Source organism: Sciurus vulgaris (assembly GCF_902686455.1).
Source record: "Sciurus vulgaris genome assembly, chromosome: 13".
NCBI classification, from domain to species: domain Eukaryota; kingdom Metazoa; phylum Chordata; class Mammalia; order Rodentia; family Sciuridae; genus Sciurus; species Sciurus vulgaris.
In genome coordinates, this window is record NC_136474.1 from 78371478 (window position 1) to 78388607 (window position 17130).

The window sequence follows — 17130 nt, forward strand, 5'->3', positions numbered from 1 at the left end:
GTGGCCTGCGCTGTGACGCCGGCGAGGCTGCGAGCTGGGCGCCGGAGGGGATGCTTTGTCGCGTCGCTCGCGTTCCGTAAGAGGCCCGGGCTTTCGGCGGAGACTTGTGGAAGCCTGCGTTTTTTGAACCTCTTTTCGGGCCTCAGTTGGGTGAGTTAGGCCGGAAAGAAGGGTGTAGTTTCGAGGGGCGTCCCATCCTTTGACAGCCCGAGGGCACGGCTAACGGACGGGCGTCCCTGCGGGAGGAGGAAGGCGTCTCGGGAGGGAGGGCGCGCCTCGAGCTGGAGAAGGCTGCGGGGAGTGCGGCCGGCGCCGAGAGGGTCCCGGGACGCGCGGCGAGCGGGCGCGGGGCCGGGGCTTGCGCTTTCTGGGCAGTGGCCCGGAATGCCCGCCGCGGCGCTCTCTGCTGCCGCTGAGTAAAAGGTCTCGGAGTGAAAAGCTGCGGAAGACCCTGTGTCTGTGACTGACGGGGCCGTGGACCTCCCCCCACCCCCCCGGAGCAGGAGGGTTGGAGAAATCGGGCAGAAAGTGTAGACCCAGCGCGCGGCGAGTGCGCGAGAGCCGTGCGGCGGGGCGGCGCTGGCCAGCTTGGCTTTCCCGGTCCCGCTTTTCTGCTGCAGAGCAAAGCAGCGCTCGCTTCCCCAATTTAGCGCCGCTGTCCCAAGAGTTCCTAACTTCCTGTACGATTTTCTCGCTGCTTAATGCCGAACATTCTCTCTGCATCAGGGACGGTGACATTTTTCGCTAAGTGCCAACGTTCTATTCGGCATGATGGACTTGCTTTTGGATAATCGGACTGAAGTGATCCTGGAGGAAATGGTAAGACACTTGGGCATTGCGTCAATCCCGTGGTTGACGTGGGGAGAGAAAGGTGGGGATATAGGTAGTTGAGGTATGTTGGTAATTGGTGGAAGCAGCATGATGGGATGCAGAGGAATTTATTAAACGACCCAACTTTTGCATAGGTTTGAAAACTTTCCATAATAAAAATTGTCAGTCTTGTGAATTAAAATAACTGGTAAATGTCATCACCCACTTATTAAGAACTATAACCCAATAGTTAAGGTTTTGTAAAGTAAAATTGTAACCTGTTATGTTGTCCATACAAGGGGAAAAACGTTCAGTTGAGCTTAGGGAAGTAAATTTGCTTGAGTGCAAATTTGTATTTCTTTAGTAGGAGGGATAAAGAAAGGACAAAACTGACAGTCTAGCCATCTCTGGAGATATCTCAATATCATGGCATTTCAAGGATATGGAAGAAGCTAAATAGTCGTTTTCTTATGTTTTGTGGCTTCTACAACCACTGTCAGATCTCCTGAAAAGGCATACTCTCTGAGACTTTGACAGGAAGGTGATTTACTATCTCTTCTTAAATTAAAACTTTCCATAATTTAAAATCAAATTTGACAGTTGCTAAGGTTACTTCAAAAAGTTACTATGACAAATATTTCCAAAATTATAGTAAAAAACTAAACATACTGACTTACAACATAGCATGTTAAGTTTTAGACATTAATCCTTTTTTAGTATAGAAAAGTCTTTATTTCTTAACAACTGTTACATGTTCTGAGTTAGTGCCTGTCCATTTTGTTATTTCTTGGGTTTTCAAATATAGTTCGTGTTATTACTGTAAAAAGTTGTTTTAGTTTTCATAATGGGAAAAAATCAAGATGAATACATTAAGTTGATTTTCAAACAATCTAAATGTATTTTGAAAGATGAGCTGACTGTGCTCAAAATAAAAATTGAAAGTAGGATGATATAAAAAATGAAGGTATATAATAAGAAGGTTAATTTAGCTGGACATGGTGGTGCACACCTCTAATCCCAGCTACTGTGGAGGCAAGAGGTAAGAGGATTGCAAGCTCAAGATCACACTGGGCAATTTAGGGAACCTTCTCTCTCAAAAAAGGGGGAGGGTGCTTGTCTAGTGTGCATGAGTCTGATCCCCAGCTCTGTCAAAAAAAAGTTATTTTAGGAAAAGTCCAGATTGCTAGCTCATTCTGAAGTAAGATTTCTAGTTTGTTTATATTTCCATTCTTTTCAGTCTCTTTTCGGGGAAGGGTTGGCTGAAGTTTTTTATCTGCATTTACAATATTGAAAGTGGATGCTCTTTTTGCTTTAATATTTAATGACTTTAAAAATTTATTGGAAGCTGGTAAGTTACAGTGGCATATGTCTATAGTCTTCTCTATTCAGGAGGCTGAGACATGAGTATCTCTTGGGCTCAAGAATTCAGGGCCAGCCTGGGCAACAGTGAAACCCCAACTCGAAAAAAAATTTTTTTTTCTTTTTCATTGACTACCTACTATCTACGGTGCCTGGTAGTAGGCTTATGATTTATTGAATATAGGGGAATGTTAGGTTTGTGATGTCATAGAATATGTCACCATAAGAAAACAGATTGTACATGAGTAGTTTTTAGGACTTTAAATGTGAGTATTTTTTCATCGGTGCTTCTCATGTATATTCTCAGTCAACTCTTGTATATATACTTCTAGTCACATCGTAGATGCTTAAGTGTTCTCTACATCATTGATGAAAGGTTTCATAAGATACTAGAAAAACTACAATGCCTGAAAAGGAGTTTCTGTTATAGAAAAACTGATTTTATTCATTAAAGAAAAATTTTCAAAGTTAGCATATTTAGTAATTTTCTCTGCATGTCATCATTATTCCTTTTAATTGGTGCCTTAACTGTTTGTTTTCATGTTACAGTTGTTTTTAAGGAAAATGAATACAAGTAACCCATGTTGAGGAAGCCATGGCAAAATCAAACACAAAGCACAGAGTTTGTTCTCAGGAATCTTCAGTTTCTTCCCTTCTGGCAAGCTGCAGCCTGAGTGGTGGTAATTCTTCCAACACTGATGGCCCTTTTCACTATAAGGATAAGCTGTACAGTTCTGCTTCCCAGGCTCTACAGGCCTACATTGATGATTTTGACTTAAGCCAAGTATACCCTGGTACAAGCACTGGAAAAATTAGCAGTGATGGGAGTTCTGCTAATATGTGTCAATTCTCCAAATATATTTACAAACCAAACAATGGTATGCTTTTATTTTCTTTATGTCTAATAATTTGAAGCATTTCAGAGAATATTGTAGCCTTATAGTTAGACCTTTTTTGTTATGTTGGAATAAAAATAACATGTAGCATCAAAATCCGAATATTTTTTTGAAACGCGTAATTCTCTGGTTATCAGGAATTTTCAGCTTAAAAATTCCTCTTTGACCTTGGAAGGGAAGTTTACTACAGCATAAGAAATAGACTACTGATGTGGTTCTAGCTTTCAGTAACTAACTTAATGAACTTAAACACAATGCAACCTTTCTGAGTTTATACTCGCTCAATTTCAATTGATAGGATATGTTTGTATTAGTCTTTCTAGTCTGTATCCTATGGAACAATACTGGTCAAAAGGGTTTGTCCTTGATAAGGCTTACACAAAGACAAATTTGGATAAAGTGGTTGCTGATAAACCAGTTAGCACTTTCTTGAGCACTTAGAGAATGGGCCTAGAAAGGAAAAAGTTTGCATTAAACTCTTAGATGTGAATAATGTACTTCAGAAGAAGAGAACTAGAATAGCTGTCTTCTGTGTTGTAACCATACCTTTGTAGGGCGAGTAAGAGAGAAAAAAATTATTTTTTTCCACCTAGTTGAATAACATTTTTCTATGCTACAGACAAAATTGAATGACCCATGTTGATTTGATTGTATTAATATATTAAGTATGTCTAGATGAAAAAAATTGAAAGAAATCCTAAAGTAAAAAACACAGGAAAATGTAGGTGATTGGAGAGAAATGTGTAGAAATAAAACATTGAAGAGATGTGCAAAAGAAAGCATGTTCTGTTTTGTCAACCTGTATCTTTTATACTTTCAATCAAAACTTTAGTGAGGATAATGAGAAGGTGGCAAAAGCAATTCTTAAATCCTTAATTATCATTTACAGTTGAATGTTATTAAGTATATGTGATAAAGGAAGATAAACTGAACTATGTTTTATTTTTCAGCTTTTGAAAATCTTGATCACAAAAAGCACTCAAACTCCTTACCCTTATCATATAGAAGAGAGATTGTTAATGACATAGATTCTGTTAGCCTAACAACTGATGATCTGTTAAGACTTCCAGCAGATGGATCATTTTCTTTCACTGATGTTGGACCAGTGAAAATAAGCAAGAAAAACAAGAAATGTACTGGAAGACTGGGTTCCTCGGCCATTAAAAAGCATCTGAATTTTCAAGATTCCTGCACTGCAGTGGGCAAGGATAGCTTAGTTACACGTGTTGTAGACACAAATATAAATGGAAAGCAATGTGGTAAACTAAAAAGCCCCAAACTTATGAATAGGACCAATAAATGTATTTTTGAATCATCTTTATCTTTCCCCAAGAAATCATCATTAAAGGACAGTTCACAACAGAGTCATGAAAAGAATTATCCAAGATGGCTCACTAGCCAGAAATCTGACCTCAATGTTTCAGGGATAACTAGTTTACCTGATTTCAAATACCCAGTCTGGCTCCACAATGAAGACTTGCTACCTGATGCAAGTAGTCAAAAGGTTTATAAAGTATTTAAAGAAGATCATTCTTCCCCTAGACATAGTTATCAGGCACAAAGAACTTCTCGGCTTATGAATAAATTAGATTGTTTTGAATATTCTTTTGAGCCCTCAAATTATTCACATTACTTCAGTGATGATAAAGGATTAGTTAATGAATACAGATGTGATTCTGAACATAACCAATGTCATTGTGAGAATCCACTTCTCCCAGGACAATCCAAAAAGCCATTCAGTGGTAATATTTTGTTTTTAGTTTTTTGTTTTTGATTTTTTAAATGAAGTGCTGAAAATTTGGACTAATATCTAGGACCTTTTATGTTTTATTTTTGCTATAGTGATATATGTTTTTAGAGTACTTCTTAATTTATGTAGATTCGGTAGATTTATTTTTTCTCCCTTTTCGCATTTTGATATAATTTATCGTTACAGATGTCTTAATTGTCTTGTTGCCTTTGTGAGATTTTGTAGTACTTTCCATTTGGTTTTGAAGAATTAACATAATATTCTAAAATTAGGTGACAAAATTGAACTGCTTATCCTGAAGGCCAAGAGAAATCTAGATCAGTGTACTGAAGAATTACCGAAGTCTGTGGAGAAGGATGACAGTCCTTGCTCATTAGATAAACTTGAAGCAGAAAGATCATGGGAAAATATTCCTGTGACTTTGTAAGTGACAATGGAAAAGCTGTTCAGTTTTCTAAATGAAAAATGCCATACGAACATCAGATTTATTTTTTAAATAACAATGGTAATAATAAAAACATTGTAATTCTGTAGAATGTAGACTTCATTGTTACTTACTTTAAATTGCAGTTTTCATTGTTACCACAGGATGGGGTAATGATTTATGCTCATAGGTACATTATGTACTTTCTGTCTTTGTTACATGTTCACTTTGATTCACTGTTAAATATCAATATATATCAGTATGAGGGATTAGAACCATACAGCAAATGGAGAAGTATTAGGAGATTCTTGTTCCTTTTTTTCAACTTTTAAGTTCTACCCCAAGTTCTTTCCATGTATTATGTATTAGTTATTCATTCCTTTTCATTTATATTTTGCATTCTCTTTTAGTTACTCATTTCCTTAAATGATGAGCATTTCCTTATATGGTCTATTGTCTAGGTTTTGTAGTTTCTAAAATTGTTTTCATTTGTTTTGTTTAATCTTTCTATGATATAGTTTCTTAGAATAATTTTAAAAGTGTTTACCTACCTACCTGAGAATGTGAGTGTGGAGTTAGAATTTGGAAAGTGGGAATGTTTTTATTATTAGTGATGTTATTACATTAGGACTTATCAGACATGCATTACTGGTGACACATCATGCCTTAGGCTCTTATAAATTATTATTATTATTATTATTATTGGTACCAGGGATTGAACCCAGAGGTGCTTAACCATTGAGCTTGATCCCTAGCTCTTTTTGTATTTTATTTAGAGACGGGATCTTGCTAAGTTGCTGAGATTGGCTTTGAATTGGCTATCTCCCTGCCTCAGCCTCCCGAGCTGGTGGGATTACAGGCATGCACCACTGTACCCAGCCTCTTATTATCTTCAGTTGTCTGGGCTTTTGTTTTGTTAAACAGAGTCCATTAATTCCTGCATTCATTTTTTATTACTTCTAAGTTAAATAGCTCCATTTTTGAATGTTGATGCTGACTGTAATTCCAGTTCGAATTCCTGCCTCTGCCTCTTTGAGATGGGAGGAAAAAAATAACTACATTGTGATTGTTAGGAAAAGTCAATTAGCTAGAAAGTGAAACTACTTATAGTACAATTTCTGACTAAGGTTGAACTTTTTTATAAATTGTAGTAGTGATGATGATTATCCAGAATATTTCGTTTTCTTTTAGCTTTTCATCTTGAGTTATTTCAACAGTATCTTCTTTGAACCTTGTTATAGAAAAAAGCTCACTTAATGATTAGCATCTCTTATATTTCTTATTCCCTAATTTATTTTCTTACCAGTTGTTCTGTGGATTAGTAAAGTATCATAGCTTCAATACTTTGTTTTCAGTTTGAACCAAAATGAACGGGCAAGTAGTGTCAGAAATGTTTAAGAGGAAAATTTTTGAATGTATTTGATGTATTTTGTAATTAGATATTATAAACCCCTGACTTGTATAGTATTATCAATGGTTTGACCTACCAGCCTGCATACAGTAGTTCATTTTTGGAGGATCAGTTCACATTTTGATGCTTCTCTTTTTAGATAAAACAAATTTGCTTCAGATGGATAAATTATTATCAACCTGTCATTAGACCAAAACAAAGTAGAATAGGAAGCAACTAAAGGTAGCATTCTGAAAGGAAGAACATAACCATAACAACGAATTGTTTTTTAAACAACTTTTTATTATGAAAAATTTCAAACAAATACAAAAGTAGAGGAATAGCATAATAAACCTGCTTTAATAATCATATCACCTTCAGTTAGTAGGTGCAAAAATGTTATTTCACAACACCTGGTTAATGTATATACACTCCATATATATGTATATATATATATATTTTTTTTTTTTTTTTGATAAACAGTAAGGGAAAAGACTACCTGGAGTGAGAAAAGCTCATAGTAAATTACAAATATGTCAGTAAAGAAGTGCTTCTTATTAAGAAACAACATTAGCATGTGACATTTCAGTGATTTAAAAGGTTACTAGATTAAGTTCTTGAGAGTTACATACATTTTAGTGGTCCATAAGTAACAGAAATGGAATGATCAGACTTATTCCTGTGACTAATACAATTTGATTTGGCTAACATTCTTATTTTTGCTGGGGGTGCTCTTTTCTCTATTACTTGAACATTAAAAAAGAAACGAGTATTTATAGAGCATCTATTAAATGAACCAGGTTCATAAAGAGTTCACTCAGTTATTTTTGCAATATCTGTATGGGATAAGTGGGACAAAAAAATGTAGAAACTGAAGTTCAGACAAACTACCTAAGATCCTATCATGAATGGGATTGGGATTTGTACTCAGGAATTTTAATTTTGTAAATAAACCAGTTCTGGAGGGGGAGATCTGTCCTATCATCTTGAAATGGGAGAACATCTAACTGCCATTCCAGTAGAAATTCATGAGATTGTAGGGTTTTTGATTATCATTGGATAAGTAGCCTTTAAAAAAAAAAAAAAATATATATATATATATATATTTTTTTTTTATTTATTTTGTGGTGTGTGGGATCAAACTCAGGGCCTTGCATGTGTTAGACAAGTGCACTACTGAGCTACACTGACCCCCAGTCCTAAAAATGTTTAATTGGAAAAATGTACTGCTAATTTTAAACAGTTTTTTGTAACTGTTCTGTAGTTGAGGGCTTTTTCATTTAGTTGAGTACTTGTATCTTCAGTTTCTTTATAGTTTTACTTTAAGGCTTGAAAGGTGAAGCAGGAGGATAGAGAGGGGTTGGATTGTTATCAGTTTAGGAAGAAGATAGAGGAATTATCATCCAACATTGATATGAGTCATATTCATGATGGTTATTTCTTGGTGACCACTTGTATATAAATGAAAGTGCTTAAATTATATACTATATAATTTTTAGAATTTGGGAACTTAGTTGCTGTTTTATATTCTTTCAATTCTGTTTAGCAAATCTCCTGTTCCTGTTAATTCTGATGATAAGCCTCAACAAGCTTCAAGTGAGAAATATGCTAAAAAGGTTCTTGAAGATTTTTTAAATAATGATAGTCAGGTGAGTAAAGTTAAATCTTACTTATTAAAAGACTTATGACTAATACATAGTTATTCATTTCTAAGTTCTTAGGTATTTAACAATAACAAACCCAAATTCTCTTCTCCTCAACATACATCTATAAAACCATAACTCCTTTCAGAATTATTGGTAATTTTATTTTAATATTCTAAAGTAGAAGGATGCGGGGTTGAATTCTACAGATAGGCTACATTGTTATTACAATGTTTGTTTGTTTATGAAAGCCGTATAAATAGACCATTATGCAGGAAATTGTATTTTTCAGGCCAGTTGAATATTGAGGTTTGTGTTTTTACAGGTATAGATATTTTAAAATAGAAAATGACAGATCTGCATTTTGAAATAGAAACTAACAGTTGTGTGAAGCATATCTTGAAACTCCCTGGAGAAGGAACTGGGACCTAGTTGGGAGGCTCTTTCAATCTTTCAGAATAGGAAGAGTAATGACTTTGATTACAGTGGACATGTTGGAGGGGGTCAGAAATTGTTAGACTTGAGATGTATTTTGAAGATAGACCTGATAGAATGAATACATAGAGAATCCAAAGGATGAATCCAAGATGGTTTGAACCAAGCAATTGAGGGATTGGTGGTGGTGTTTACTTAGGGAAGGTGCACTGGTAGAAGAAAAAATTGGGGGATTTGTTTTTTTTTAAGCTTGAGATAGATGAGTGTTAATACTAATCAGTTGTAACCTAGCCCTTGCCCACACATACACAACCTCACTACCAGGAACATTTTTGTTTTTTGAGGTTTTCACTTCTTTGAAATTTTAGATGTACAGAAAATTGCAAAAATAATATAGAAAGTTCCTGTGTTTCTTTCTCCCTGATTCTCCTAATATTAATAATCTTACTTAACCATAGTACAATGATTACCAGGTCATTGTCTTAGTTACAAAACTGTGTAGTGTGTACCTTTTTACATTTTCACCAGTTTTTACTCAATGACCTTTCCAGGTTCCACTCTTGGATCCAACAATTACATTTAGTTTTTATGTTTCCTCAATCTACTTTACTCTGTTGTCACTTTTTAGTCTTTCCTTAAAAAGTACTCATCAGTGTTTTTGTAGATAGAGTCTATAGAATTTTTCTCATGATAAGGATGGGGTTTTGTATTTTTGGCAGGAATACCAATAAAGTAATATTGTGCTTTCTCAGTGCATCATTTTAGATTGTTCATAATATATTGATGTCATTGATATATTGACATATTAATGTAGTAAAACAGTAGTAATGTAACAATATTCTGTTCATACTCATGGTATGAACATGGTAAGGTGGTACTTATTAGCTTTAGTAAAGCTACCATTTTCCCTTGTAATTAATAACTATCTTAGGGAAGATACTTGGAGACTATGCACAGTTACATCCACTAATTTTAGTATAAGTGGTGAATCTTGTCCTTTCTTCAACATGTATTAATTAAAATTCTTGTGTAATGATAGTTATGCCTTCTCCCTGATTTATGAAATTGTTTACATCAGTAGGGACTCAGATATTTATTTTATTCTAGTTTTATAATGCAAAATTATTTATATTGTTCAAATTGTTGCAGTTTAGGACCATAGGAATTCCTTTAGGTTAGCCCCTGTGTCCTTTTGACATGGCCCCATTCTTTTTTTAAGAACTTCTCTGAGGAACTGTAGTTCTTTATATTTAGAGCCAGGCATGGAGGCACACACCTATAATCCAAGTGGCTTGGGAGGTTGAGGCAGGAGGATGTTGAGGTCAAAGCCAGCCTCAGCAACTTAGCAAGGCCCTAACCAACTCAGTGAGACCCTATCTCTAAATAAAATACAAAATAGGGCTGGGAATGAGGCTCAGTGGTTGAGTGCCCTTGAGTTCAATCCCCAGTAACCATCCCCACTGCCAAAAAAAACAAAAAACAAAAAGTATTTAGAAACAAAGATCTAGGCAGTAGATGTGCTTATTTCTGTTGGGTTGTTATTCATTCTAGACTCAGCAGGTCATCTAGGAAGCATGTTTACAAACCATATATTATCACACATCTATGTTTCTATACCTATACATGTATATTTACATATTCATAAATGTGTGTGTGTGTGTGTGTGTACGTATAAGATCATGAGTTTATACTGATACTTAAGATTTTCAGTATAATTCTACAAGGTTTGGTTTAGCTTTTCCCTTCCTTCTTTTTTTTTCTCTCTTTTTTTTTTTGGGTGCCAGGGATTGGACTCAAGGGTGCTCAACCACTGAGCCACATCCCCAGCCCTTTTTTATTTTTTATTTTGAGATAGCATCTCACTAGGTTGCTTATAGCCTCGCTAAATTGCTGAGGCTAGCTTCGAACCTGCAATCCTCCTGCCTCCACCTCCCAAGCTGCTGGGATTGTGGGCATGCGTCACCATGCCTGACTCCTTATTTTTAATTATTTTCTTCCCAGCTAACTCCCTTTAATGTGGTTATATTTACTTATTATACTTTTAGGTAATTCATTCTTATATATTGGGCTCTCCTAATGTTCTGTTTCATTTAAATTGTCTGTTTTTTGAATATGTAAAACATTAATATGGTTCTAAGAGTTAGAGATAAACAAAAAGATGTACCCAGAGACATTCATTACTAGGTTTTGTTTATTTGTTTGTTTTGTACTGGGGATTGAACCTAGGGTCACTTATGCACTGAACCATATTCCCAGTCCTTTTTTATATTTGATGTAGAGGTAGGGTCTTGCTGAGTTGCTTAGGACCTTGCTAATTTGCTGAGGCTGGCTTTGAACTTTAAATCCTCCTGTCTCAGCCTCCCAATTCACTGGGATTACAGGTGTTTGACATTGTGCCTCACTTCATTATCAGGTTGTAATGACAAGTCTCAAAACAAATTATATCACACAATACCAACATTTATTAAACCCAACCGAATCCTTATACTGTTTCTTTTTCTTCTTAAAAATTTGAAACAAATTTATTGTAGCAAAATATGTATATTTAGCAATATATTTAAAAATATATATGTAACAAAAATTTGCCAGTTTAACCAAACCTTTTGTGTGTCTGGTGCTAGGGATTGAACCCAGATCCTTGCACATGTTTGGAAAATACCACTGAGCTACGTCCCCAGCCCCTTTTTAAATTTCATTTTGAGACAGTCTTGCTAAATTGCCGAGCCTGACTTTGAACTTGTGATTCTTCTGCCTCAGTCTCCCTAGTATCAAGGATTACAGGCCTGCACAGCTATGCTGACCTTTAGGTTAGCTCTTTTTAAATATACTGAGGCATTTAGTATTTTTACATTGGGTATAGCCACTATCATCATTCATGTCCAGAAATTTTTCATCTTCCCACATGAAAACTCTGCACTCATTAAAGACTAACTCCTCTCTCTCCCACCGTCTGGTAAAAGCAACATTTTTCTTTCTGTCACTATGAATTTGTTACTCTTGGAACCACATGTATGAAATATCATATAATATTTTTCTTATTGTGACTGGTTTATTTCACTTCGCTTATTGTCTCTAAGATTCATCCATGTTGGAGCATATGCCAAAGATTTCCTTTGTTCCTTAGACTGAATAATATTACATTCTGTGCATGTGCCATATTTTGTTTATCTATTCATCCAATATGAACACTGGGGTTCTTCAGCTTTTTGCTATTGTGAATGATGCTGCTACGAATATGAGGATAGAGATATCTGCTTAAATTCTTGCCTTTGCTTCTTTTGGATATGTACCTAGGAGGAAAATTGCAGGTAGTTCTCTGTTTAGTTTTTTGAGGAATTGTACTGTTTTCCACAATGGATATACCATTATATATTTCCATACTCTGTTTCTTATATCCTGTTCATATATTGTGGGAAGATCTTGAAAATCTTTTTTGTCATTCTGCTTTCCTTGAATATCTTATGTAAGTCAAACACTTCCTATGTAAGTGAAGTTTAAACGTTATATATACTTGCATAGTCAATGCTGAAATATGTTAAATTATAGACATCTTCAGAGGTTTATTTGCCACTTTGTGGATAACTGTGAGGACACAGCAACTCATTTAAAAGATGTAAAAATAGGGGCTGGGGATATAGCTCAGTTGGTAGAGTGCTTGCCTTATAAGCACAAGGCCCTGGGTTCAATCCCCAGCACTGCAAAAACAAAAGAAAAAAAAAATGTAAAAATAATAGACTATTAAGACTTTTTAAAAGAAGTTTTAAAATATCCCTTACAGATTATCTTAAAAGAATCCTGACCACCTTATGTGGCTAAGTGCTGTTGCCTTCTTTGGACACAGGTAAGGTCAGTGATAAGTGAGATGTAGTGTTATTTAGGTAGTTCTTTAGATATGTGACCCTGAAGCGGTGAAAAGCCAATATTCTCTATTTGAAAACATAAGCATGTAAGTATGCAGAGAAAGCTATATTTAAAATTTTAATCCTTGCTTAACTGATAACTAGTTTCATTCACACATCTGAAAAGAGCATGTTGGTTTACCTGCTCTTTGAAGACATTTTCCATCATAAAAGACTGTGATTTAAATCTGCAAAATGAATTTGTTGTAAATATAAACACGTACTATTCATTTTGAAAGAGTAGGGATTAGAAAGGATATGCCAAACTTAATCACATTGTCTCTAGATAAGCTCATCTGGGGACTGGGTATGGGGAAGTGGTAAGTTACAATTTTGATTTTTTAAACATTTTAATATGCATTATTTAGATTTTTGTATTAATTTTGTGTTGGGGGAAAATAACAAAATGAAACTCTTATTCTCTCACTTTTGATTGGTTAACTTTACTACTATCTGTTTTAACTGTAGAGCTCTACCCTTTCTGGAGGCAAACATCATGGTCCTGTTGAAGCATTGAAACAAATGTTATTTAATCTTCAAGCAGTACAGGAAAGTTTTAATCAGGCTAGAACTACAGAGCCAATTGAAGAGGTTAAACAAGTAAGCAAAAACTTGATTTATAAATTGAGATTTGGGTTGCTGTTCTATAGGAAGTGAATTTTCTTCATGAAAGTATAGTTTTAAAAGTGATTATGAATTCTAATTCTGCCACTTACTAGCAAGTAGAACATTTGTACAAATCATTTAACCTCTTTAATTTCAGTTTGTTTCTTTGTTTTTAATTAACAAATAAGCATTATGTGTATTTTTGGTGTACAACATATTGCTTTAAAATATGTATATACTGTGGAATGGTTAAATTGAGTTAATTAACATACATTACGTCACATACTTATTTTTTGTGATAACATTTAAAATCTACTCTCAGTAATTTTAAGTATATAGTGCATTGTTATTAACTGTAGTCACCATGTTGTACAGTAGCAGCTCCCTTGAACTTATTTCTCCAAATTTAATTTTGTATTCTTTAACCAAAATCTTTTATCTACCACCTACCAGCCATTGATAACTACCATATTTTGCTCTATTTCTGTTAGTTGGACTTTTTGGATTACACATATAAGTGAGATCATGCAGTATTTACCTTTTTGGACCTGGCTCATTTTGCTTATAAGTTTCCTTTTCTATAAAATGCGGTTGTTGAGAAAACTAGTTGAAACTAACCATGTAAAGTACTTAGTATAGTGCTTGGCAACTGGTATATACTCAATAAGTGTTAGCTGTATTTTTTTTTGGTCATTGTTTTGTTGTTGTTATTCAGTAGAGTTTTTATGAAATTCAGTTTTTAATGAGTGAATCAGCTCTTGAGAACTTCCACAGCCTAGTCATTTGAATTTTATTTTAAATTTTTCTCCCAACATTCTACTAATCATAACATTAACATACAGAGTGTAATCCATCCTTCTTTTCCTTCCCCTTTTAAGCATCATTGAGATACTACCTTATTCAGAAAAGTTGTAATTTCAGGTCAACATTTAATTTTTAACAAACATATAATTTTTAATGGACAATTGAAAGATGAATCTAAGTGGCAGTTGTATTTTTAGAATATAGGAAAAATAAAAATGTTTAATGTTCTCTTGTTTGCTAGAATTAATTCTTTGAAAATGTAGAGAATATATTTTAATGTTCTTAATCACATTTTAATAGGATTTAATTTTAAAATTTAAAAAAATTAATTTTTTTGTTCTTTGGTGTTTTTAATAATAGATTGCAGAAGATGATTTCTCTAAACTACAGTTGAAGGAAAGTATGATTCCTATTACTAGGTCTCTTCAAAAGTAAGTATTCTTTACTAATGTGGATACAAATTCATCTTAGTCTTCAGTCCTTTGAAATTAGGATGGAATTAAGTAGTTCTAAAAATAGATGCATAGTAGGCATATTTAAGCTTCTTGGAGCACATTATCTTTAAGAAAACATTGCTTTCTCTTATTCCTATTCTATTTCCTATTTAAAATGTTCTAAGGACCTAATGAGATATCCTTAGACATTTAAAATGTAACAGATATGAATGGCTCACTCTCTCCTTTCATTTCTGAGTAATAACAATTTGAGATAGTACCAGTATAGATATCCTATAATAATAACTTGTTATGAAATGAATTTTCATATAGTTTGTCTAGAATAAGTATAATAGTAACAAATGTGTCATTATTTGACACATATCTGAAAGTATATACAAAGTATATATAAAGTATAATATTCTGGATATAAAGATACATATAATTTTCTTAAATTGTCTTAAAAAAGTGAATAGAAGTCTTTTCTGTGGTCATGATATTTACAGAAGAGAAGGCTATTTATGAGTTTGTGTGAATATGAAGTGTCCTCAGAAGACAGAATTACTAAGCTTAAGAAATACTAAGATTAAAAAATTTTACTCTAGTAACCTATTTCAAAACTTGACTATAAGTGAAGCTAAGTAAATGTTTCCTACCTTTTGTATTTTCAAAATTTGCTTAGCAAGTAGTGGAGACGTAAAATTCAAGACATAAACTTATGACTCTAATTTTTAAATATACATGTTTGTTAGAAATAATACTTCTTTATTTGTAGCTTGTTATTGTACTTGAATAAGGTGTTTTATACTTAGTAGAATTCAGTGTATAATGATATATGTAACATTTATTGAATATTTACCAAGTATCAGTGTTTTAAGTGCTATTGAATATAATTCCTGTGATCCTTGGGACCCTGTGAAGAAAGTACTATTTTTGTCTTCATAATATAGATCAGGGAATAGTTGTGGAGTAATAAGAAAGAATTTTGCCCAAGGTTGCACAGCTAGTAAGACGCATCACTGGGACTCAGTTAAAAAAAAAAAAACAAAAAAGAAAAAACAAAAACTATTTCTAACATGAATGATAGCGTAAACTGTTTATGGAGAAGTAGTGGAGAAGTAGGTGCAGGACCTTAGTTGATCATCTAGGGTGAAGACATCATTCTACTTTAAAGTGAATGATTTCAAGCTATCTATTGCTGTGAAAAACATTGATATTAAACTTGTGTTGCAGACCCAAATGTGTTTTCTGAGATAAAGTACATATCTTAAGAGATCTTTTTCTTGGTAAAAATGAACACTGGGCTGTAAGTCATCACAAAAACTGATACTGATCTATAGGTACTTTTACAATGTGCAAGAATTTTTTTTAACATTAGTAACTTTTTTGTAAACAGTGATCTGGTCTACCTATAAAATTCTACTTTTAAGGAGAGCAAAATTCATGTTTTGTTAGATTGCTTTTAGTAGTTGATTTTGTTGGGTTAACAAGAGCAATCTTAATTTGGCTTTTATTTTATATTTCAAAAATGTTGTCAGTAAGGAATTTACCGTTTATGTTACTTCATAAACAGGACAAACTGTTATGAAGTAAATTTAGACTTACAAAAGTATATCAATGTATTTTTCATTGTTTTCAGTCTGTAAATTGACACAAAGGACAATCGAAAATTAATTCAATTCCAGAATTACTCTTTCTAGATTACAAAGTATTATGATTATGCGTGTGGTCATCTTTTCCATATTTTATCATTAGGATAATACCACACTATTCAATCTTATTGGAGAAGTCATTGATTTTCCTTCTATTCAATAAAATGTGTTTTCTTCACAACTGTAACTAACCTTTTAAATACTGTTACTTGTTAAGTGTGATACAAATGATATCTGTTATTTTTTCTTCTTAGGTTACTTGGCAGATTAACTTAAAAATTGAAAGTCAAAAATAAAATTTCTAAATAAATGTTTATTGAAGATAGGAAATTATTTTAATCCCCAAATATTCAGATCTCAAAGTTTTATAAGGAATAGTTTTCAATAGTTTGATATTTATATTATTCTCTTGAGTTCATTTCTTCAACTAATTTTGAAGTTAATAAACAATGTAAATCACCCTTTCTTGCTGTCTTCATTGGCTGTTCAGTTCTTAATATTGGTTTATAATGTGTTCTATACTTTTTAATGAAGGGCCTTGCACCACTTATCTCGCCTGAGAGACCTGGTTGATGATACCAGTGGGAAACAGTCACCGAAAATGTGAAGAGGAAAATAAAATTGTCACCACAATAAATAGTCACCACAGAACAAATATGTATTTTTTTTCTATTACTTAAGCTAACAAATACAAACCATGCACTATTCTATGATTGGTTCAAGTATATTTCTCAAAAGCTAACCTTGAAAATGTTCATACATTTTGTGACCTATCTTCATTTTGTGCCTAAATAGTAGAATGTGAACTGAAGGACCCACAACTTATGTTAAAGTGTTACTTTAGTCTTTAGAACAGGAAATGTATAATATTCAAACATGGATGATTTTCATTCTTGATGCTTGTCTATACTTAACCTTTCAGTATCCTCCATTTTTTTAAAATAAAAGTGCAGCATCCACTTTTAAGCACTTAAAGTAATACCATACCAATATTGTTATAGTTTTATATGAAGTCTGTTACTTTTAAG

General features: G+C 33.7%; 1 protein-coding gene across 3 annotated transcripts; it reads left to right on the top strand.

The window, feature by feature from the left end:
- Positions 1-2: 2 nt before the first annotated feature.
- On the top strand, positions 3-17068 carry LOC306643164 (lung adenoma susceptibility protein 2). Of its 3 annotated transcripts, XM_079109112.1 has the most exons (9): positions 8-154; positions 727-819; positions 2719-3047; positions 4016-4807; positions 5088-5238; positions 8176-8278; positions 13075-13206; positions 14377-14447; positions 16637-17068. In XM_079109112.1, exons 3-9 carry the CDS (start codon positions 2765-2767, stop codon positions 16707-16709), a joined length of 1605 nt encoding a protein of 534 aa, XP_078965238.1. In that variant the 5' UTR covers positions 8-154; positions 727-819; positions 2719-2764; the 3' UTR covers positions 16710-17068. The 3 variants fall into 3 exon arrangements, with proteins under 3 accessions (XP_078965240.1, XP_078965238.1, XP_078965239.1); XM_079109114.1 differs by lacking the exon at positions 4016-4807 and having other exon boundaries at positions 3-154; XM_079109113.1 differs by lacking the exons at positions 14377-14447; positions 16637-17068 and adding an exon at positions 12486-12548 and having other exon boundaries at positions 13075-13189.
- The last annotated feature ends 62 nt before the right edge of the window (positions 17069-17130 follow it).